At 44.2% G+C, this 25,564-nt stretch overlaps 1 protein-coding gene across 3 annotated transcripts in view; it reads right to left on the reverse strand.

Annotated features, from left to right (window-relative positions):
- Window positions 1-25,564, reverse strand: part of SACS (sacsin molecular chaperone) — a 76,116-nt gene that overhangs the window by 13,816 nt on the left and 36,736 nt on the right. The window contains exons 1-8 of one of the 3 annotated variants that reach the window (XM_019936891.3): window positions 25,162-25,332; window positions 24,945-25,095; window positions 19,091-19,178; window positions 18,107-18,192; window positions 15,315-15,426; window positions 12,453-12,599; window positions 8,906-10,397; window positions 8,200-8,291 (exon numbers count right to left, since the gene is read on the reverse strand). In XM_019936891.3, coding sequence (XP_019792450.2) covers window positions 8,200-8,291; window positions 8,906-10,397; window positions 12,453-12,599; window positions 15,315-15,426; window positions 18,107-18,192; window positions 19,091-19,178; window positions 24,945-25,095; window positions 25,162-25,172 — 2,179 coding nt within the window. In that variant the 5' untranslated portion in view covers window positions 25,173-25,332. Of the gene's footprint in view, window positions 1-8,199; window positions 8,292-8,905; window positions 10,398-12,452; window positions 12,600-15,314; window positions 15,427-18,106; window positions 18,193-19,090; window positions 19,179-24,944; window positions 25,096-25,161; window positions 25,333-25,564 lie in introns of those variants that run through there. The other 2 variants (XM_033843539.2, XM_033843541.2) reach the window with 2 other exon arrangements.

A 25,564-nucleotide genomic window follows, 5' to 3' on the forward strand; every position in this document is an offset into this window, starting at 1 on the left:
GAGTATTTTATCTGCAATACCAGAAGTAATAAAATTTTAAAATAACACTAGGTACCTATAGGTATGTTATTTGCCCATATAGAGAAATAAAAAGCATCTCAAATTCAATCTTATGGAAAACTAATATTCCATTTTCTCCCTAGGTACACGTAATTTCTAGACTCTTAAAAGACTAATTTTGGCAAGTTATAAAAGGGGGCACACCTCAAGCCCCTTGAAATTTTTCTGTATCAGCATTTGTTAACCAAGGAAGGACACCCTTGTTCCACAGACTCACACATCAGGAAGATGACCTTACTTTCTACCAAGAAAATTATCTTTCATGTTACAATAAGACATTTAGAATTACTGCCATAGAAGTTTAAGCAAGGGCATACTTTTGCAACTTTTGAAGACATCAATACCCACGTTCTGATTATTATCAGTTTCTACATTGTGTGACTTAGGGTAAGTCAAGTAGTAATATTTAAGAAGTCATAAAATCTTGTCAATAGTCTGACTAGCATAGCCTTCTCCGTCTGTGAGTCCCATTAAGATATAATTGTTTTAATTAATTTGTTTAATATTCTAAAAAATGCTTACTGAATTGCATTAACTATAATAGAATTTCCAAATCACAAGTAAGGCAAGGATACAATACCAAAGATACAAAAAAGGGTTAGAAATTAAAAATCAGAACACTCAACAAAAAAATCAAATATGCACCACACTGTGTCCTACGTTAGTAATTGGCACATGACATGCATTTTGTAGATAATCCTATCCAATATCCTTGCATGAACTTTGGAACTTATAAAACATGCCTACCTTCAGGAAAGTTATCTAATATCAGTGTATAAATAAAATGCCAATAAAACCCGCACACCACACGTAACATGCGATTAACACCAGTCATGCTCAAATGAAAACACAGCAGGGAAAACAAAGGAGAGAGAAAATGTAGTAGGACACAATTCTAAGTACAAAAGTCAATTCAATCTGAAGTCCCGATTTCTGTTTATTTCGTATTTAAGCCTTTAGCTTTTACCCTAAAATATAAATGTTAACACAGAAAGAAGTCTCCCTGCCCTGGATTAGAAAGTCACTGAAATTGTAAAGCATCTCCAACAGTATCAGTAAAATAATTTCACAGTGTTTTAATAAATGACTTGTGTTTCTGTGGCCTAGCCTTTAAAATCATCAGCACTGTCAAAAGAGGTTAAGTAGTACTGTTAGGTGTCCCTGGAGACAGAAAGTGCTTATCTAAACTCTCAACAGATGTGTCTGTTTAGAAATATCTCTTCTCAAGGTAGTTTGTGCTTTCCTATAGATCGGTTCAAGATAATCACATCGACATGCTGAATCACTATTCAAGGACTGCACTACGTTTTTTGTTTATTTATGTGTTTATGTTCAGTCCTAACTTTGAGAAGGGTTTTCATCATGAATGGAAATAGGATATTACAGTCTACTTCAAAATAAGGTGAGGGGCCAATTAAATGGTATGCCATCAGTCAGGCAGACCTTCGAAGGAAAAGGAAAAAAGGGAAAGAAAATGAGCACACAGGGAAGGCGAGGACAGCCCGCCGGCAGGCTCAGCACTCCCTCGGGCTCTCTGCAAGCCTGGCGGCAGCACCTAACACCCCAAGGGGGCCAGCGGAAACCTCATTCTACCTCAGAAGGCACGAGCGTCATTCAGAACAGCACTCGTGACCAACTTCTCTCCAGAAGTCATCACTGACACTGCTTCGGCTTCCTAGTTTCCATCCCTAATAGGAGACGGACAACAGTGGGGAGATGGCTGACACAACCCAGAGTCCCCAGGGCAGGCACTAACTGTGCAGCCCGCTGACATCAAGATCCTGTCTTCCTCTTTGCTCACACCTTAAAAATATAAGAGTATACAGTCATGGCAGGTGTGGATGACCAGCCGCTTTTAACACAAGCTAGAAACCAAAGTTAATATTTATATGAATTACCACTATAACAATGACTTGGTTTCTAAATTTATTTCAGCTTCAAGGAAGAGACTGACTCAAAAAATAATGTTTACTAGAAAAAGAATTTCTGTAAAGCAAATCTTACATCCTCTGATCTTCCAAGTGAAACATGAACTGGGGGGAAATAATACAAGTTGAGTCAAAACTTGTTATTAAAAAAAAAAGACAGTCAATAACTGACACTCAGCATTGTGCGAACAGTCAGCGGCCGTCCCTAATGGGAGCTGGCAGCCACTCTACCTTTGCTTGTTCCCCGGGGGCACTAGGCACACTGGACCACGCTCCTCGGTGGCCAGTCCACGCAGGGCCTCTCACTTCATCGGCACAGATCCCAGAACGGATCCCCTCTGACCTTTTTAATCTCAATATTTACGTGCATCATATAATAGGTGTGTGCACTCTCACACTTCCCCATTAAATACCACAGCTTAAAATACCAATTTCAAGATAATTCTTTCATTTGAGACTAAATGTCCGATGAAATGAATGTTTCCAAGTCATTTGAATATGGTTTTATTGTGGTATGTGTAACAACCACCTATATACTCCACTAGTATAGTTTCCTCTCTCCTTTAATAATTACCACCAGAAAAAAAATACTCATATAACTTCTAGCTACTTAGGTAAGCAAAAACCAGGATTCAAAGAATCAAATGAACAAAAACATCAGGCTACAAATGAACACGTTTAGTCATCATACCTGAGCATCCCCAGAGAAGTTGCTGTGCTAGAATGTAATTAAATCCGTTCTTAGAAAAGGCCAGATTGTCACAATTCTCACGTGACGGCTACAGGAATTGTTCTGTATCTTAAGATAACAGTTTGCAGACTCTTACACATAAACAAAACTCCAAACGTAGCAGAATGTACATTTAAGATTGAAAGATGTATTTCAATACGAGCTAAAACCAAACTATTAGGCATTCCTACCATTTGTCTGACTCAACTTTTTTTCTATTTATTTCCTTCAAAACCCATTGACCGGCTCCTCTAACTTCTGACTGTCACCCATTTGCTCAGGTAACCTAACACAGAAATAATCTCGATCTGTAATAGGAAAAACAAAACAAAACAGAATCATCGTTCCAATTCTGCAGCTCTAGCAGGTCACGTAAATCCTTCAAATTCTTTCGGCTTCGACGTCCCCAGCCCTCAAAGGAGGGTGACGATTATCTCAGGATTGTGGAGAGCAAAGGAGATACTGAAGACACAGGAAATCCTGACTCACAGGCACAGTGGGGGGTCTGCCTTTTCGTCCTTGTCCGTGCAACACCATCCCACCTGGCCCAGCCGCGGGGGCTTAGCGTTAGCTTGTCACCCAGGCACTGGGAGTACGAAAGAAGTAACAGACGGCCCCTGCTCTCAAGGATTCGTAGTCTGGCACAGTGAAAACGTGCCTGTGACCAGGCAAAGGGGAGCACATGGACTGCGACGGGGTCCGGGCGTGAACCAGAGACGGCCCCTCAGGCCTGCGGTGCCGGGCAGGGCCGGAGACGCGAGAGTGGGAAAGGGAGCCGCTTGGAGGAGGCGCGTGGGCTGAGGGTTAGAAGGTGAAGGAAAGTCACAGGGCCAAGTGGAGGAGGGAGCCAGTAGTCTAAGCAAAAGGAACACCGTGTGCAAAACACAGGTATGAGAAAACCTTAATTCAGGTAAAAAAAAATTTACCAAGCACCCACCTTGAAGTGGGCGCTATGCTGCACGGCGGTGACAAATCTCACAGGGTTCTGGTCTCACAGGGTGCAGGGAACTCAAGTTTGTGCACCTGCAAGCGCCTGTGGTGACAAGAACAGAAGAGGGATACCGAGGGGCCAACCACGGGATGCCCCGCAGGCCACACGAACAAGACCGCGCCTGTCCCGCGTCAGGATCTGCTCGAAACCTGCGAGCGGGGCAGGCGGTGATGAGACGAGGGGTGTGGGCACAGTGACGGCGTGTCCCCGAGACAGAGGGCCTGCAGCACAGCCAGAGAAAATGCAATCCCCAGACCCCGGAGACTGGAGAACAAGGATGGCGAGCGAGGGGTTCATTCCTGGGCATGGTAACGGGTGCCTTTCTCAAGAGGAAGGACCAGGCAAAAGGAGAGACAGACGCAGAGAGAGGATGAGGACCCCAGCTGGGAGAATGCCGACCTTGAGACTCCTAAGGAACTCCAGGGGCAGAATGATAGCAGCTGCCACCTCATCACCATTTCTTATGAGCAGGTAGCGTGTTAAACTGTACACGTTCTGTACACATCATCCGATCTTCAGAGAAACGCCTACCACGACTAAAACATTACAATTGAGGTTATCAATAAGCTGCCCCGCTGCGATAATGCAAACTGGATAAAATTCAGTTGGTAAGTTGTGACTGCCTGCCATCCTCCACTCAACCCTTTTTCTCATTTCATTCCACTTGTAAGAAAGCAATCTTGCATTTCATGTAATTGAATCTTGAGGGCCCCAGATATACTCTTTTTTTTACATCTTTATTGGAGTATAATTGCTTTACAATGGTGTGTTGGTTTCTGCTTTATAACAAAGTGAATCAGCTATACATATACATATATCCCCATATCCCCGCCCTCTTGCGTCTCCCTCCCTCCCGCCCTCCCTATCCCACCCCTCTGGGTGGACACAGAGCCCCGAGCTGAGCTCCCTGATATACTCTTAATGGAAGGGTGTTCCTGTGCTGCCACGATACTGATGAGGAAAGAGGCTCAGACAGGTCGGGTAATTTGTTCAAAGTCACACGATGGAGGAGTTGACTCTGAGCCCAGATTTGTGCGGCCACAGAGCCCAGGCTTGTAACCACCACACTGCACTACACTGCCCCTCTTGAGACTGGGGTGATAACCGAAGGTATGGAGACCATCACATATGCGTGACAGTGGATGCCTGGGGGTGAATGAGTATACTCGAAGAAAGTGAGGAACAAAATGAGAGCTGAGCAAGGAGTTCCTGAGCTAATCCCATTTAGGGGGTAAGCTGAGGAACGGGAATTCACAAATAATTCTCAGAAGCAGGCGAAGAAGTATAAGGACACCGAGAGAGTGGTATCATCAAAGCCAGGGAGTTCAAAGAGGGAGTGACCAATAATACCAAAGCTGCAGGGAAGTCAGGTAAAAGGGACAGAACATTCCACTAGACTTTATAATTTTTAAAAAGTCATTAACTGGTGACCTCAGTCAGGCAATTTTATTGAAATGACGTAGAAGCAAAAGTCCATGTGCTGTGATAACAGATGATGAGAAAGTACAGACAACAAACACACGCCACTCCTTCCAGAAGCTGGACTATGTCGGGATGCAAGAAAGCGAATCAAAGTCAAGGTCTGTTTTGTTTTCCCCCAAACGGAAAAGACGGAAGCGTGTAATTGCAAATGGGAAAGAGGCAACAGAGGTAAACGGTGAAAGTACAAGTAGTAACTTAATACTTAGCTCAGGATTTTAAATGTGAAGCAAGTGAAAGGTAAAACTACCACACAATGAGACAGATTTTGCTTGGGCTACAGAATTAGAGAAATACCCCTTGCAGAGGAAAAAAACTTCATACTTCAATTGTATGCAGCAGTACTTTCAAAATTGGCCAATCAGATTTTACTGATAATTGGTAAACAGAAGTCCACAGTGCTTTGTGTCAGCAAAACAATCACACAGTCATTATTTAGAGCAAAAAAGACCCAGTGCTGTTAGACATCTGGGACGTTCCCTACCACAGGCAGGGAGCTACACAGACGTAATACTCTCGGCCTCTCCCGTCCCCACTCGTAGTTCCCCACCTGCCCCACACACCAGAAAGAGGAATGACTTATCAACCAGTCAGGGTGAAGAGGCTCTGCCCCTGCCCAGGGAGACTCGTGGGGCAGGGCGTACCCAGGAAGGAAGCCCGAGGTCTCCCAGTGCCCCTGCAACTGGCCTGGCGAGCTCACCCACCTCTGGAGGGGTCACAGCACAAGTCCACCACGCGCCGCAAGCCAGGAGCCCCACTACCAGGATTATCAGTAACACAGGGGAGACTGGCGACGTCTACCTGCTGGATCCCTCTCTGTGCATCTCTTCACTGACGCGGCTCTCAGGAAAGCAGAGGTGTCATTTATTGGGTCCCCATCAGTCCCTATACATGTTTCATGTTCCCAAAACATGGCAATAAAGTAGTATCAAAAACAAATTTTTGTCTGGAACCAATGGTATAAAAGCAATAGAGAAGATACCCAGGAAGCAGTTACCCATCACCCATATGGCCAGATAAAAATACCGGAAAGGCTAGAGATCAGGATTATTAAATAATCACAAGGGTGGCAGGCCAATACTTTAATCAAGATAGGAAAAGTGACCACGAAGACAACTTCTGGGGTAACTGAGCCACAGGTTACGGGCAACAAACACAGTGAAGACATCTCTTCTAGTTTAACAGTCAAAAAAATTAACCAGGAACCAGAGATAAAACATGGTATTGGTATGATCCTACAATAACAAATCAGAATCCACAGTAGGTGAGAAAATGAAAAGACGTACAAAGTGGGAAGACTCAGCGTTATAACAATGTCAAATTACCAAAGTTAAGAGTATATAAATTTAATTTGTCCCTAAAAATATTACAATAGGTACCCCATCCATCTAAGGCCAGAGAAGCAAGTTGTGGCCATGTTCTGTGCTACAGGGTACTTGAACATTTGAGTAAAAGCAGTATGATTCTGCTGGTTCTCTACCCCTTCCACCTGATTTGATTCTGAATAACTTCTGACTGATTTCCAAACCCCTAGCTACCTCAGAAACTACTGGCCATTAACAAAAACTCTGTCTTCAAAAGAAAGTAAAACCACACAATGAAATAGCACAGCCATGAGAAAGGGTGATCCACAACTGCGTGCACCAGCCTGGACGGATCCCACAAACTCGGAGTAAGCGAAAGCAGCGGACAGAGTGCACACTGCGATTCCCCCCACAGGGAGTACAATAACTTGCTGAATCAATCGGTGCTATCAAGAGTCAGGGTCACAGTTACCCTTGAGTGGACAGGACTGTCACAGAAAAGGCAGCCAGGAGTCCCTGGGTGTTGGCAGTCTTCTGGTTTTGATCTGGGCATGTTCAGTTTATAAGACTTCATTAGGCCTACATTTAAGATATGTATACTTTTCTGTACGTACATTATATTTCAACGTGACGTTTTTATGTAAGAATGTAATAGAGAATTTGAAAAGTAAGGGTTTCTAAAACTTTGGAGCAAAGAATGGCAGAGTAGTAGGAATCCATGTTTAGACCCCCAAAAAGGCTACTCTGAAGATGACAATTCCCAGTTAAGGAAGGGATCTCGATATTGGGAACAGCAGTGTCCCAGGGACACCCTCCCGGTTCACACCGCACTCCCTTCAGCGTCACTCTGCTCCATCCTGAACTCGCCTCCCCCATTCCAGCTCCTTTCCCTTCTGTTTACATGAATGATGCACAATCATTACCTTTGAAAAGAAAACAGCATATAGTATAAAAGACACATAACAAAGAATATGCTTTACAACCTCAACTAGTAGGACAAATCTAGAATTTTTCAGGCCAATATCTAACTTTGAAAATGTTCAGGCAACAGTCTTACAAGAGAAAGGATGCTCACAAAAGTTGAAAGATAATACTAAACAGAACCATGGTGATTTTTTTCCCAAAAAGGATTCCCAATAAAGGACACCCAGCCTTCGCTACGACCCCAGGAGTGCCCTTTCCTGGCCCTGCGGCAGAGGTCATTTTGTCAGCCTGCATCTCCTCAACGCTGCCTCAGGACAGCCACACAGAACTGAGGAGGCAGGTGGTGTGAGGACAGAGCAAGGCTGATGACCTTCTCTCCGCGTATGCGCCCTCTAACCCACAAGAGTGCCCTCACCACTGGATAGGCTACAAGGGATGAGGCTGGGGGCACAAATGGAAAAGAAACGGGGAGCACTGAAACCTGCAAAGCACTGCGCACGTGCCAGGGACCACATCCATAAAGGCACACCGCCAGACCGTGACAAGAGACTTTTAAATACAGTATCACGTTCGGATTCTTCTGGATGTCAGAATCCAGCACTGACACATCTTAAACTACAACAAGTACGTGAAGTTGAACCACATGGAACTGCTGAGTGATAACGTCTAAAATGGATAACTAATAATTTCGTAACGGTTCAACTTAATAGGAAACTTACATAAACGGTCATTTTTATCAATACATATATTAAAAAAACAACAACAACTAAACAGCTATAATACCTCGGGTTTGGGCAGCTTCCTTTAAAGCAGCCAGAAGGTGAGGCTTCAAGTTATCCAAAATAAATTTTCCTTCGAGACCTGGGAAAAGGGACCTCAAGAGTGAAAGAAACACAGCAATTTTAATCTTCTAACAATTCTAAGATACAGAAATTCAATCATATAATTTCAAGCCAGTTAAATGTAATTACTATATTACATCAATTATAAGGCACACATCTAATCACACTGCAACACTTTTTGATCAAGTATTACCCAGGCTTCACTTTAAAACATGAGGACATCATGGACCATATCTAAATCCAGAAATTGTCTAAACTTCTTAGAATAAAATTCATTTTATTTTCTGAAATCTCAATACACACCCTGAGTTATAAAGAATTACTTAGTGTGGTATTTTAATTAATTTAAATTAACTTCATCAAAATAATTCACTTTTGACTAACTGTAGTTACTATTAGCTCTTTATAACCATTCTTTTCTGTGTTCTGTTATTGGAATTTCCAAGAAAAACAACAGCTTGGACCCGCTCTTTAACCGGTAAACATCTGGATGCCTTTCACCTTAGAATGTAAAAATGTATCCTTTCCTATTTTAACAAGCAGCTCTGCAAAAGTCACCCTAAGGTAACATCCACACTGACAGCTGACGAATTTCACAGCAGCCGACTGAAGTGCGGGCAGGGGCAGAAGGTGGGGTCCGCGCATACCTGGGATAGTTTTCTGAGCTTATATAGATCACATCTTGATCGGACACAGACGAGGAGAAAGGGATGAAACTTCCGTTCTGTAGGGGCAGCAGCTCCAGCCCCAGCAGCTCGCCGTAGGCCTGGTCGGAGAGCACGAACTCTAGCAGATGCAGCTTCTCAGCGGCGCTGGTACCGCCCAGGTGCGCTGCCTTCCGCAGCACCTGCCGGGTCCACGCGGGCGTCACCTTCCTCACGGGCCTCACGCTGGACACGGCGAGCTGAACGGCGGCGGCCACGTGGGCCGGGACCCTGACGACCTGCTTCCCTGAGCTCTGGAGATAGCTGAGCACGGACCTGGTGCATTCCAGACTCTCGTCCAGTTCCGAGAAGCATGCCTGCTCCAAGGGGACCCAGTGGCCGCTGAGGGAATACAGGACTGCGTGCTGGAACAGCTCGTGAAACAGAGGCTCCAACACGGGCTGCCAGTGCGCCGTGGCCCGCTTGACGTCGGGCCACAGCTTGTAGATGACATCCACCGACAGGGGCAGGTCGGGGCTCCTTCCCGCCTGCAGACGTTCTATGGAGTCTAAGATCAGAGTGGCGTAGGCTCTAGGGACGATGTTCAGGACGAGAAACTCATTCCACAAGGCGGCCGGGTCCCTCCACTGGTCCAGCTCTCTCCATTTGATGCTCCTGCGATTGTCCGTCAGGCCGAAGAAGCCACTGATGTGAGCTGGGAGGCCGGTTTTGCTTTCCTCGCCAGGCGGTAAAGGAAGGAAGCAGAAGGCTTTCCCAGAGAACTCGGACGCTGCTCCTCCCTCCTGCTCATCTCCACTTGACAGCAGCATGGCTATTCCAATGACGGGGACGAACTTCAACTCATCAGCCAACGCATCAAGCCTACTACTAATCCCTCGCCCACCCACGCTGTTACACACCAGCCAAGACGTTTTCTGTGGACCCCTGGCACTCTCATCTTCTAAAACTATATTTATAGGGTACGTGACACAGGTTATGCTGCTGCTGGGAATCTTCTCACAATAGTTACTGATGGCGGCCCCCAGGATCTTTATAGAATCCGGCCGCTCCTGTGTCAGGGCTGCACTCTCACTAGCAGTCACTCTGAAGACCAGCTTCTCTGTTCCATCGGCCTCGCGGACGTGTAAGGAGATGTCCTGCACACTTTTCAGAAAGAGCAGCACCGTGTCTGCATCTGCCCTGAAAGACTCAAACAACTCGAGAACCTTCTGCTTATTGTAGAGGTTACTACTAAGCTGAGAGGGCTGCAGCCGAAGGGGGAAACGGAAAAATGTTCCTGGAAAACTGCCGTTTATAAACGTCTCCTTGGTGCTGCCAAAGATGCCAATAAATGGTGCAAACTGGTCTGAAAGTTCGCTAATTTCTCTGCTGTCCTCTTTGAGATTCCAACATTGGCCTGATTCATGTGGACCAAAAAGTGTCTGATGAGGATCTAACATCCCAATCTGATCACCACTAAAGATACAAGGAACATCTGTAAAGGAAAATTCAAGTCATGATCAACTCTGAAATTTAAAGGACAACTGTAAGCACAACTACAGCACATAGTTACTATCATATATTACACACGAAGAAGCATGAGCCACAGGGCGACTCTACACAGATTTATCTAAAACAAACTAAATCTAGCTTTGGAAATAGAATTCTTTGAGCACAAAAAATGATTTCCCTTTTGATTCAAAAAGTACCAGGCATTGAGAGACTTTACATGATTGTTGTGAAAACCTAAGATACATCTTCAAACACTTACTAAACAATTAAAATACGTAAAGAGAATTTGGATATTTACACGCTCCCCATAGCCAAGTGAACCCAATTAAACAGAACAGAGTTGCAGCCTATGCTCAAAATAAAACTTCAACCACAGATCCTCTGAGAAAAGAGGGAAGGGAAAGAACAACACAGATGATCAGCAAGCACCGTGCCCTGGAGCGAGTGAGAAATGGGCAGTGACTTGAGGGCCTAACCTTCACACAAGACACAACTCCGTGAGGTCCACCTGTAATACGCATGGTCACTGACCACAGCCTCAGGTGTCACAACCGCCGACTCCTAAGCTCTCGCGTATTTTAAGTACGAAACGTTACATCCACCGGCCCAGCCACCATGTCCACCAGCAACGCCGGTCCACGGCCCCCTCGTCCACACTCCCTGTTCCACTCCCACTATTGAAACTACGTCAGGAAGGCTCCTGATGGTTGTAAAGCAGGACTCAAGAACTTCACGGATCCTCGGATTAGAGAACGGCACCCCGGGTAACACTGTCCCACATAAATGTGCTCGTTCTCCGATAGCGAACAAATCCACAGTGAGAGCAGATGCTGGCCATCAGGGGAATCTCTAAACAATTCACTCCCGTACAGCTGGCTCCATGCTTGTGCAACTCACGTGTGTGCCCCATAAAATTTAAAGACTACTACATGACACAGATGTGAGGAGCAACTCACAAATGCTTGAACACATGAATATTAATATTCGTATAATTGTTATATAATGATTTCATCACTGTTATTACATAACACATAAGTAATATTACTTAACACAATATCATACAATATATCGTAATAATGTAAATGCAATTTAAAAAATAGGCTTACTAAAAATGGGCCATAGTGATGGTGACCCTATATCCCACTTGCCCAGGGCAGTCCCAATTCAGGCCAGTGTCTGAGAATAATACCACCTCTTTCACTCTCAGCAGTGTCCCAGTTTGGGCAATAAATTATGTGCCACTCTAGCTACAGCTACAGCTCTGCCAGCTCAACCCTCCTTCTCCTGCAAGTTCAAAATGCACAAACGGTTTCAAACTAAACGATAACAAGTGCTAATTTCATAGAAAAGTTTTATCACAAAACTATAGTAAATACTAAAAGCTCTGATTCTGGAAGAACAGCCATATACCCTTAGAGGTGTCTACCCTAAGAGTTTCAAGTATTTCCTACTATAACTATGAATCAGAAACCTCATATTCTTTCTAGATTACAAGCATGATTTCAAAGTAATGGTTAAAATACTCGTAAGTTTAAAGAGAGTAAAATTTTTATGAGGAAAGTGAGAAACCAGAGTCATTTCAAAGGTCCTCCCCTTGTCAGTTATTCAATACCACTGGATATTATACTTTCTTCTTCCTGTTATTTAAACCTATGTACAAGAAAATCTGTGAAAATCAGTTTGCCTGACTCTTAAAGATTTGCAGTGTAAAAGTTTTTAGAGTAACAATTTTGTGCAGGCTTTCAACAGCTCACGTAAAATCTCAAACCTCACATAAAATGACTTATACTACACTGATTCCACCGGAAATGATGGCATTAACTTTTGCATCACATGATGAAGATTTGGTATAGTTACCATGGTAACTTGAGAAAACACAAGACGCACTGATATTTCATTGATATACTTCTTGCCACTGACAGAGAATTTGGGAAAAATGCCTTTTAAAACAGTATCATCTCTGAAGTTAACCCAATGAAGTACAAAATATAGGCTAAAATAATTTTCAGTCTCAAGACTGAAAAGCCAAACACCATACCTGTTATATGATAGACAGAATTGAACCCAATTCCAAATCTCCCGACCTTCAGAGGGTCGTCCTTTTTCCGGCTCCGTGCTATCTCCTGAATGCCGTGCCAGTCCTCCGGGGTGAAAACCGCATTGTTGTACACGTAGAGAGCTGGCCCTGGGCATCGAGAGGCACATGCAGGTGTTGAGAAAGAAGGGAGCGTGGGTGTTCACTTCTCTTACAATAACTTCCTCTACACAACATTGCTTATTTGATGGGAAGATGGAAAGAAATGAATGGAGTGACTGATTGAGCATTACAGTTTGGTTGTTTTCACATTAAAAACAGAAATTACGGGGCTTCCCTGGTGGCGCAGTGGTTGAGAGTCTGCCTGCCAATGCAGGGGACACGGGTTCGTGCCCCAGTCCGAGAAGATCCCACATGCCGCGGAGCGGCTGGGCCCGTGAGCCATGGCCGCTGAGCCTGCGCATCCGGAGCCTGTGCTCCGCAACGGGAGAGACCACAACAGTGAGAGGCCCGCATAACCACACACACACACAAAAAAAAACAGAAATTACAAATTAATGGTAAAAATTACCAGCAGAAGAAATATAGTATTGTTGACCAAAAATCCAAAAAGGAAAAATTATGGACTTAGATACTCAAAACACAGGGCAAAGAAGAAAATTAATCACAGTGTACTACTTTTAAATTTGTTCCTAAATAGAATATTTATTTATTTTTGTGAATGGAATTACCTGTAAATGTATAAGAAGACTAAAGAAACCCTGTTAATATATTATTTCATAGGGTGAAAAATAACCCTTCTCACGTGCCTATGAATTCAAGCACAGATATGGGGATGCTGGCCACAGTTTGCTTTACAAAAATGGCGTGGCTGCTACTTGGAAAACAGTCAAAGTGGGGATATGAAAAGGCCAAGACCGCGAGGCTTTTGTAGGAAGGACAAGCACGTGGAGGCTGCCTCTGCTAAACCCAGGCCACAGGGTGTCCTCAGACACAGCAGGAAAGGGCCTGGGGGAGCCCCAGATTTCGCCACACTCCTTCACTTGTACCTCTTCATTAACCACATCCTTGAAATCCTTAGTAAAGTGAGAAACTGGGGAAGATCTCTGAGTTTTCTGCATCGGATCTGACATTCTGAGTCTTTTGTAATCTCATTACATAACAAACAAGTTGAACTCAAGAGTTCTCGTGTACAACACTAAGTGTCAGTAAAGGGAAAAAACTGTGACCCAAGAAGATGACACCAGCCAAGATACCGCTCATGTCTGAATGCGAGAGAAAGACCCTCAAACACCACAAGCACGGAGGGCCCTCAACAAACATTTGTTAATTAAAGAGATCAAAGATCATGTCCACTTCCTTCTGTATGTGCAAGTTTTAAAAAATTGTCTAATCTGACGTCACTTCAAAGAGCCTCTCTCTAAGTATGCTTACGCATAAACTCAGCTAAATAATCTTGTTTCATAATTTTTTCTTTTAATGAGGTGAAGTCAGGGCTGGAAGGAAAAACTCCTAGACATGAGAGAATTGTGAAGCAGAATACTTCCAGGATCTCTTCCCGATCTCTTCCCGTATACAGTTCTACAGGACACTCCCCAAATCAGGATGACACCAGACAGAAAGCATTGTGACACACACAATCTCCTTGAACCCTCAAAGTGACTGGGGGTGGGGACTATGTTCTCGCCGCTCCACAGGGGAGAAGGCTGACAGGCAGCCAGCCTCAGGGCCCCACCCAGGCACAGGGAGGAAACACGAGGGGCGGGCCCGACTGACACTCCACACACCAGCACCCCACGGACGTGGGCCACGGGGAGCCCCGTACAGGATCAGGGTTCAGACAAAAGTCCCTCATATCTACACGGGGTATCTTTCAACAATGACTACATTAAATCACAGATTCTCAGAGCCAGGAAACCTGACTGGTTTCACCCTCTCACCGAACACATGAACAATGGGGGTGAGCTGACTTGCCCAAGATCATGAAGGGGGCAGGAGTCAGGGCTAGAATGGAAACCTCCTGCCATACTACGTCTCATCCCATCTCCTTATAGAATTTTAAAAATGCAACTTCCATATCACAAATATGACCTAAGAATAAATATATGTATTTATTTATATAATAAATATATCATAAATGCTAAATATTTAGTATTTAGATGTTTAACAGTAATGTCGATTACCCTCCTAAATCATGAAACCTCTTAAAAAATATATGACTTAATCTCCTTAAAAATATGTCCAGGAAAGTCTGAACTGACCCTCCCTTTTCTCGATAACTTTCTACCACACACAGTCATTCACAATCACCCTACTGACTTTAAAGCTGCACTAAAAGTTACAAATATTCTTTTCAACACAACACTTCAAAGCGCAGGACTTCAGCAGTCTTTACGTTCTCGTTATAGCTTCTTACTGTCTTTACTTTCATTTTCCTTACTCACTTCTCTCCTTCAATCTTTCTTCTCACCCTACTTCAAAATAATTCAAGGGCACTCTCAAAGCACAAAGTGATACACAAAGCCACAGCCTCTAACTTCTTTCCAAATGCAGAGAAGTGTTCTATTTGTCTCGCTAATGATATAAATGCTCACAAGTTGACTGAACAGAAAAAGAGATTTATGTATTTACATTGCTTATTACTCTGAGTTTCAAGATTTTTATTCTTCGCTCTGTAAAAATACCAACTAGCAGAGACATCTGCCCACAAAAAGCAGAGAAAAACACCTCTTGGAGTTAAATACGCCAAGAAGTGAAGGACAGGTGGTAACTTGACTGTTCATTAAACACTCAATTGTAAATCACTAAAACTCACCTGTTAGTACATAAAATAAAACTTGTCCATAACTAATTATCGATTCTTACCCTGATATTGTGCCATATCTTTTGACCAAAGAGTCTCTGTTCCATACTGAGTTTCATCATATAAAAATTTAACTTCTGTGGCCCCAGCATCTTCTGCATTCTGAATTAATTCCTAGTCAAGAAATACACCAAAAAATAATATTTAATAAAACAGTAATATACTGCCCATCTTTGTATTTACCTATAATATTTAAAAGGTAATTACACATAAGTAAAGGAAACCCACTATTTGCATCGTGAGCGAGGTCTTTGTACATTCTTACAGTTAGCAAGTGCTGATGTGTAGTCCTTCCACATTGCTTATTGTGTAGATCTGTGCGCCAGCCAACTCAGTATAATTTTTCTCCCTTGGATATTTTAGTACAATTCGATCTAGTTTAGTCTAACATAAAGAACAGGTGACAGGGCTTCCCTGGCCTGCCGATTCAGGGGATGTGGGTTCGTGCCCCGGTCTGGGAAGATCTCACATGCCGCGGAGCGGCTGGGCCCGTGAGCCATGGCCGCTGAGCCTACACGTGTGCTCCACAGCGGGAGCCTGTGCTCCACAGCGGGAGAGGCCACAACAGTGAGAGGCCCGCGTACAGCGAAAAAAAAAAAAAAACAAAACAGAACCACCGGTGACAATTTCCTGGATGAGCTCTGAGTTAGACCAAACCAAATCCAGGGGCTATATTTTAAATGATGGGTCTTTAGACACAGAATAATCCACCTGTATTAGCACACTCATGACCTCTAACTTTGGGGGGCACTGTTTTTTACTTTCCCAGCACCCTGGAATCACTAACGGGGGTGGGGGGTGGCAGGGATGGGCAGGAACTGCAGAAGGCGTACACTGATACTACAGCCATGCCGACAGCAAAGCCTTCATCAGAGCGGGTGACACAGCGCACTGCCTGCACGCAACAAGATAAGCATCAGACTGAGTGCGGGAGCAGTGTGCAAACGAGAGCTGGCTGCGACATCAGGTGGGTGGTTAGTGCACCCCGTGCACACCAGAAGGCTGGGGACAGTTATCCCACATGCCGTTCAACCCCAAACACGAACACGTGACCACGCTTTTATCTACCTCCTCATCAGCTGCAAAGTCTTCCTGTTTACACAACTTCCCATTTCTCATGGGATTTTTAAGACTCACTCCCACCCTATTTAGTCTAGTAGAATCCCTAAAAATTAGCATTCTTATTTACATTAGGGTATAATATAAAATAATATTAAAGGTAGAAATAAAAATTAAATAGGTAGCAAGATGCAAGTTTAACTTACAGGACGACAGCACTTTAGAGGCTGGATCTTGCTTTCGTCTGGAGAGCTACTTGAGACTTATGTGTATTTTAGGCAACAGAGGTGAAGAAAACAAGATAACATCCCAAGTCCCAGATGCCAACTATCAGTCCCAAGTTGAACAAAAAATACGATGGGGCCCTTCTTCTCAGGGGATCTCTTTCAAACTGATTCTGAGAAGAAGAGGCAATAAATGTGCCAATTTGCATAAGATCTTGAGCTAGTCACTAAAATTTCTCTGGATCTGTTTCAGCAAACATCACACAAGGTGGTGGCCTAAGTCTAGGTAATTCTAAGATTCCTACTACATCTAAAGTGCTAGAATTCTACTAAAATATCCAAGGGACAAAAATCATACTGAGTTGGCTGGCACACATATCTACACAATAAGCAAAGTGGAAGGACTACACATCAGCGCTTGCTCACCCTAAGAATGTACAAAGACCTTGCTCACGACCACTGCCTTGTTGGCCAACAGGATCTCTATCACTCATTTTTGAATTGATGAGGCCCTACTAAATCCTATCTTAAATTTATTCTGTTCACCTCTCTCTACCCCCATAACCCAACAATGACACCCTTCCCACCTTCACTTTCCTAATATCTCAATATAAAAATGGCTTTCAAGTTAGCCTTCTGTGAGCCACCGATCCTGTTCTCAGAGACAGACTTAAACTGCCCCAGTGCCTCATCATTACTAAACCCCCTAGGGTACAGCACTCCCCAGTCAGCGCCTGCCTGAGCATGACTGATACTAAGGTAACCTAAACTGACCTAGTGCTTATTCTCTAAAATGTTACCATCTAAACTAGAAAATATAATAAGAGCTAAGATATTGAACATAATAAACACTAAATAATTAGAGGAAAATGCATAATAACTGATCTACTTTTACACTTAATTAAGGAAGTTTCTTATTAAGCTTAAATACAAAATCTAACTTTTGCAGTATCTTCCATTTGCATTCTTTTATGATTGCTCAGTTTGTTTTTTTAATGAGTGTATTCAAACTAAAAGAATATATTGTAAATAGAAATACTTAACTAAAACAATTATCCTTTTAAATAAACTCTCCCAAAAAGCAAACTTCTAAATCTAGGGGAGTCAAACAGGCATGGGTTCATGGCCCCTGAATGTGGGTTTTGTCTTATTTTATTTGGTCGGCTGGTTGGTTTGTAATGCCCCTGCACAATGTTTTACATAAAATTCATAAAATTACATTATATAATTACATAAAATTACCAAATAAATGTTCCTAGAGCAACACTGCATGACTACAGCACACTGCAGCTTAGGGGGTTCCTTTGCCTCTGAAACCTCACATATTTACACGGACTGCATCTCAAGCCATCCCATCCAGCGTATGCACTGCAGGTGCAGAGGGAAACAGACACAGCCATTCAAATCTAGACAAAATTCTAAAATGTAAATACTAACAGGCCTTGTGAGTAATACTACTCTGTCTCATTTGTATCAGTGTAAATGCACACATGCACACACCCACACCTCACCTTAAGAATCTGTCCTCCTTCTGGATATCTTCTTAAAATGTCCTTGAGGAAATCAACAAGTGGGGGAGTTGTTTGACCAAATCGACCTGAAAACACGGGTAAAACAATTTAGAAGAAAGTCCAGTCCTCTGGCCTATTATCAACATGTTACTTGGTTCTGAGACACAATGAAGGTGTACAAGTTCTGACTTCACACACTTCACTGCAGCCCTCTGGTACGAGGGCTACCTGACTAAACAGATTCAGTACAAAGTAAAGCAGATTCAATTTTATCAAAGCTCAAGATTTTTAATTAAACTACAAATTAGGTTTTTAAAAAATGTTCAAACATATACCAAATGTCACATAAGATTATTAATTCAAAAATAAAGAGCATGGCGGGGTGTTGCTATTTTCCGAAGCAAATGAAATAAATGGCGCTATTTTGTGGCTGCTTTGCCACTAAGTAATAAGCCAGAGATTCTGGTGCCTGTTATGACATCCTTAATGGTCGCAAACTCAACCAATGTTCTGAGTGTTTTGAAATACGGCACAATGTCTCAACGGCTGCCCAGTTCAAATACCCTAAAGTCTCTCCTAAACTGGAGATTCTCAGAACTGACCAACCAGGTCACCTTCAGACAGGTGACAGCAAAGCGTAGGGAGCATGGGCGAAGGGAAATAATTTCTCAGATGCACAGAATAAAAATACATCTGTTTATAAGTAAAAAAGAAATCTGTGCTTAAGACAAAACCATCACTATGAATTTATCTGCATCACTTTGGTACAACTACCCGCCACGACCAAGCATCCACAGGACCCTGCCCGCAGACTGCTCCACCCAACGCATCCTTACAGCTCACTGGCTCCACCCACACCTGTGTTCCTCTGGCCCTGACAGCCCCTCATGACATCCAAATGTTATGTACATTCATTTTATTTTTAAAACATAATCTTTATGCGACTAAAAATGGAATTTACTCCTAGTAAAGTCAATGTTATACCTCCCCCTTTTAAGCCTTTTGATTGAAGGTTTACAAAAAGATGACAATTTTGGGAAGTCAGATCTCCAATCCTGATCCAGTCAGATAACTGAAAAAAGAAAATAAAATTGTGAAAAGCAATATAGTTCCTAATTCTGTAAGTTCAAAACTTTACCTCATTTTTTTTCACCTAAGAAATGTTTGTTTTACAAAACAGTAATAGAGTCACAGATGTAGAAAACAAACCTATGATTACCGGGGGGGGATGGGGGAGGGATAAATTGGGAGATTGGGATTGACATGTACACACTACTATACATGAAATAGATAATTAATAAAGACCTACTGTATAGCACAGGGAACTCTACTCAATACTCTGTAATGGCCTATATGGGAAAAGAATCTAAAAAAGAGTGGATTTATGTATATGCATAAAAACAAAAAAGAAATACTGTTTGTTAAGTGTTCATATAAGGAAATAAGTTGTTCTGGAGAAGTGAATATTCCAGAGAACAAAAATTTAGTCAAAAATTTTATTTAAAAATATAAATGCTTTTTCCTTAAATAATTACAAATAGATAAAGATATAGAGATTCTGCTTTAGAATAATTTTTAAAATTTTATGGTGAATCAGGATTATCAACATAAACAAAATCATTCTTTTGATCGGCATTTCCAGAGAGTATTACTCAGAACAGAGCTCCATGGGATTCGACAGATATTAGAGGACCAAAAAAAAAAAAAAAAGCTTTAATTTGTTGGAATAATTTAGTTTTTAGGGCATTCAACATATTAATATTATGGTAACCTTCTTTAAAAGGATTATACTATGTGGTATTTCACAAATTTTAGCAGTAATTTTTTTTCATTTATTTTGAAGAGCATCTTATAAGATACTGTTCCTAGAAATACACTTTGGTAAACTGCTTATAGACGTTGTTATAAAAAAGCTATGATGTGAAAGGAAGAGATAAGTGAGGACTCCAACCTCTGAAGCTGCTTGGGTCTATGATTTCCCCAACTGGCTTTCCTGAAAAATGCCTCAATATTCGTTTTCCTTTCGGTGACTGCTCTGTTTCCCACAAAGGCGGGGTACAGTGTGTGATCATGACCCACAGGAGCAGGTAATGGACTGCTTTTCTGAAAAAATGCCAGATCCACTTCTCCCCAGCAGCGCACTCATGCTACTGAGGAGTGACTTTCAGGCAACAGTCTGCAAACGCTACCCCGGCTCTCGCCTCTGGTAGAAGAGGTGAGAACTGCCTCTGCAACTGACCCTTCCTTGACAGGGAGGACAGGTTCTGAAGGACACTGCTCTCCATATCACGACTCCACCATCTCCATCGTCCACCCCCCACCTCACACGGCTGCCCTCCAGGCTCGCAGAGCTCGGCCTGCCAAAAGGCGGCTTCAGCGGCCCTCCTCCACCGACAGTGGCACCAGCGTGTCCATTCCCAGTTCCCCTCACATCTAACTCGGTCTTCTCCACTTCCAAATGTTCAGACTCTCAACTTCTGTTGGATTTTTATACCCATCTCCCATCTGGTCTCCTTACTTTCTGTACATCATCTTCATTCTAGTCCCCATTTCTAAAATACAAATCTGAACATGGTTGTTAACAGTTGTTACAGCTCCCAGTTTATAAAGCACTTTCATATACGTGTTCCCACTGAATCTTAAGGCAAGCCTGTAAAAAAAACCTCTGTGCACAGGAAATATGGACAAAGATAATCACAACAGTACCGTTGTTAACAACAAAAATTCAGAAACAACCCAAATCCTATGACATATTCACACAGTGGAATATTATACAGCAATGAAAATGACTTAACTGTACATAAATTGGGGTGAATATTCATAACATAATATTGAGTGAAAAAAGCTAAATCCAAGTTGCTACATATATAGCATAATAAGCTTCTTGTTAAGTTCATAAACAACTAAAAGTAAACAGTATATTGTTTAGCTTATACACACACATCCATACAAACACAGGTATCCACACACACACACACACACACACACACACACACACATTTACGATAAAACTATCGAAACAACTATAAAAAGGCAACAGAATAAAACACACGAAGAGGTAAGGCAAAAGAGATAGGCATACAGGCTGGGGAAGAAAAGAACAGAGGGAAAGGAAACCGGCAACAGCATTCTAGTTCTCCAGTTGGATGATGTCATCAAGGTTGTTCATTCTATTATTAATTAACTAATTAATGATTACTAAAAGAGAGCTATGCATAAGCCAAGGACTAGTAGTCCAGTTCAGTTAGCTAAGGTACTTTTAAAGAAGAACAGCAAGAGGGAGGAAGGAAGGAAATCTGTAACACAGGAAGATGTCTCCAGGTGTTAAAGAGGACTTGAAAATGAAGAACACGGAGTAGAACCCTGCTGGTGACAACACACCCAACCGCCGTGTGAGCCTGACACTGAATGCTTTTGGTAGATTGTAATCAGTGGCCCATAGCAAGGCGGTGATTCTCCCAAAGAGAAATCAAGCAGCAGAGATAACCTCAACAGTGCTACCTGCTTTCTCCCCCTGAGCCTGCCAAGACTTGGGAGTTCTGCTTGGGCCTCTCTCCTTGGACCCTAAATCATTCAACCAAGCAAAGTGACACTGGTCGTGTTCATCTCCAGAGGCAACGAAACCTTAAACGTTGCCCATTTCAGTCTTCATATTTTGTTTCAAACAGAATGATGACAAAATACTTTGAACGCCGGGTCTCTGTTCAGGCCAGCCTAAGCCTCCCTTAAGGACCTCAGAGACGCTCACTTTCACTTACTAGGAAACAATAACTCTCTCCAAATTGTGAAGCAAATAGTATAATATTAACTGCAGTCTGGATCTCCCAACACTTCTTCCTCTGTTCAGCTGTCAAGAACACAAGGAGGTTCTCAAGATTCAAGAGCTGATAGGCAGGACATTGCTGATCAACTAAAAGACAGGAAAGGTAAGCAATACTTCAGACCTCCGGGTTTGAGGCTCAAACACATCTGGTTCGAGGAGAAAGTGTCAGGAAGATACGCAGCTCTAACGAACAGCTTCACTCTCCTCACAGGACAGGAAGAAGAACTTACAGATTCCTCTTCCAGACCAGGAAAAGCAAGAGAGACAAGGAGAAGGATGGTAGGTGACCTGGAAAGACTGAGGACCAAGTAAGTGCCCAATGCTAAGTCCAAAACCAACCAGAGCCAGCGAGTGACACCGAGGTGTCAGCAGCTTTTGTTTCTTTTTACCCTGAAATATGCAGAAGTCTCACCAATGATTCAAATCTAAGAGGTTCTGAGCGGCACTGAATAAAAACGGAAAGAAACCACTTCTGTGAAAGATTCACTTATAAAAAGGAGACCCTTCTTGATGACACGCGTTAGCATCACTAAGTTCACCAGTTCAGTAGAAGTCACAGCCCGTCCTCTGCATCAGGAGAGAACTGTGCCCTCTGACTGTTTTCTGGGAGAGCTCCATCCTTGAGTTCAAAGTTCACTTTTAATGGTTTAAGCTCTTCTTTGTTTTAAAGAACTTTTATTTATTCGCAATAGACAGCCTGACAGGTTCTCTCTGATGTGGAACAGTCAGAAGTCCATAGACTTTGGAATCAGACAGACGTGGGTTCAAATCCTGACTTGATACTTTATCTCTCTGAATCTTAGCTTTGCTCTTCTACAAAATGGACTAGTCACAACCATCTCATGAGGCTGGCTGTTCTGAGTAGTAAATGAGATGATACATGGAAAGTCCCCAGCAGAACAGTGTGTGGAACATGGTTAAGTGCTCAGCAAATGTTAATCATATTCCCAGTGAGTTTACCAAGGTGCAGAAGGAGAAACACACTAAGCAAGTTGCTTCCCAAAATCATGCCCCAGCCCTGACCGCTACCCCTTGAGCTTCAGTGCCAGAGCCATAGCTGCCTGTTGACAATCATGCCCTAGACTCTTACACAGCAGAGACCTCAGAACGGTTTAGAATTCATTTTATCCCATTCCTACCAGAAACAGGAAAACAGATTCCAACATGTTACTTAACCTGGCCTCTGTTACCCGCTGGTAATACAGGAACAGGATCTAGGTCATTTATCTCTTCATGCATTTTCCTAGACGCTTTATACTCTGCCACCAGCTCAAACACATGCAAAAGCGAACTGAAACCTGGATCCCCCGGAACTTGTTCATCTCTGCTAACTGAGCATTCTTTTCCTGGTCTGACTCAAGGCCTGTGAACATCCTTGGCCGGGCCTTCTCCCTTATTCTACATCCAACACCGCCACCACCCCTCCCTCGGTCTGCACAAACACACACCCCCGTCCGGTACCAAACCACCATAATTTTGTCTTTTACAAAGCCCGCTGTGCATCCTTTCCTCTCAGTTTCAGCTCCACGATCGAAGGCTGGAAGCTCACCCCTCGCTCTAGCACAAGCTTCCTAACTAGACTCCCCGCCGCGCACCCACTCAATCTGAAACACGCTGCACACCACGCCCACGTCCACCATCCCACAGCAGTGCTTTGCAGAGACACTTCCAGAAACCTTTCCAATAGCAAGACAGAGCCCCAACTGACTCTTTGGCTCTGACCACATCTAGGGGATAAGATGACAAAGGAGGACCAGAGGAACAACCAAAGAAGTAGGTAGAGGACCCGGGTGGGTACACAGGAAGGTCAAGAGCCTGGGGCAGACACAGATGAAGAGGTAAGAATGACAAGCTTTCCTCTTCAGCCCTGCCCAAAGCCCTCAATCAAGCCACTGTCTCACACCAAAGACCCTGGGGAACCAAGGAGTAAGGAGAACTGATCCCTGGAGGAACACAAGAACACAAGAATCTGTCAAAGAGGGCAAGAGACCAGAGGGTGCACCCAGGCACACAGAAGGCCAAGATTCCACTGAGAGGTTACAAATCACGGGTACCAAGCATGTCCCCAATATTTGTACTGTGTAGTAAGGAAATCCAATACTTGAAATGCCATCCTGGGTGGTTCAAGCAGTCCTTGTGTATCTGGTTCAACTCTTTTTTACCTCTTTATCACTTAAAAAGTGAAGATATTTACTAGGATAAAATAATAAGTTAATTTCTAGTAAAACGTCTCCATTTAACACCTCCTTTAAGAAAACTGTAGTATTTCCACCAGTCTTAAAGGTTATATATAACATGAAATACTCCAATTTTCCAAAGTTTTGATCTGTTAAATCATTCATTTGCACCTTACAAGTTTTACTATAAATTTACTCCTCAAAATAACAGCTTCCGTGTTAAAGTATGCCTGAAGAGCCTCTCGGTCCTAAATTTCTGTGATTCAGAGATGGGTAGAAACATCCAAGACATAAAAGGTGAAAAAAAGTACTGACCAGGATTCCAGTTAAATGCATAACAAAGTCAGAAATATATGAGTAATGATGAAGTCACTTCAGTGGTTATGGCTCCGAAGAAGCAAACCAAAAAAACAAACAAAAAAAAACCCTCTTGCTAAAACGTCCATCAAAAAAGTATCTTAATTTCAGGAAGTGAAGATTCAGACAAAAGGGGGGAAGGGGAAACAATGCTGAAACGGCAAATCGACAGATTCACAGCAGTGACAGGCACACAGCCCCGTCATTCGATCGGTATCCACCAGGCATGATCATTTCCAGGCGAGCGGGAGCCCGGTCGCCCGTCCCGGCCGCCCCATCCCCGGCCTCTCCCCCCAGACCCCGTCCCCGGTACACCCCGTCCTCCGCCCCCGTCCCCGGGTCCCCGTCCCCGGTCCCCAGGCCCCATCCCCGGGCCCAGTCCCCGGTCCTGCCGTCCCTCGGCCCCGTCCCCAAGCCCCGCGCCCCAGCCGCCCCATCCCCAGGCCCTACCCCCATCCCCGGGACCCCGTCCCCGCCCTACCTGCCGGCCTCCGAGCCACAGACGCTGCTCCGACGCGGGGAAGCCCGTCTCGGCCGCGATGCGCCGCTTCACGTCGCGCACCGTCCAGATCGCGGGCACTGCCATCGTCCTGCAGCCCACGCAGCCGGGAAGCACGGTCACCCGGAGCCACCTGTGTGAAGGCAAAGGCCTCAGCGGGCGCCACGTGGGGCCGTGCCCTGGGCCGACCCGCGCTCACCTGTCGCCCATGACTTGTCCTCACCGGCGGCGCTGCCGCGCCCGCACCATGCTCCCGCCGCAGCCCGCGCCTCCCGGCCCGGCCCGCCGACAGGGAGCCGCTGGAGGAAGCCTCGGCCGAGCAGGGGCCAGCAGAGGCGGCGGCGCGCTCTCGGCCGCAAGGGCCCCGGAGGCGCCGCCCGCGGGCACGCGCCCGCCAGGACCGTTAGCTGAGGAGACGCCTGGCCTGCGCGTAAGGCCCACCCGCACGCCCCGGGCCCCGCCCATCCGAAGGCCCCGCCCCCATGGACCGTTCCGGAGGAGATGCCCCTCCCGTCAAGCCCTGCGTCTCCCTCACCTTTCCTTGAGGAGACCCTAGACCCACCAGGCCCCGCCCCCCCACAGGCCCCGCCCCGCCCATCAGG

This window comes from Tursiops truncatus, chromosome 18 (genome assembly GCF_011762595.2).
Source record: "Tursiops truncatus isolate mTurTru1 chromosome 18, mTurTru1.mat.Y, whole genome shotgun sequence".
Classification (NCBI taxonomy): domain Eukaryota; kingdom Metazoa; phylum Chordata; class Mammalia; order Artiodactyla; family Delphinidae; genus Tursiops; species Tursiops truncatus.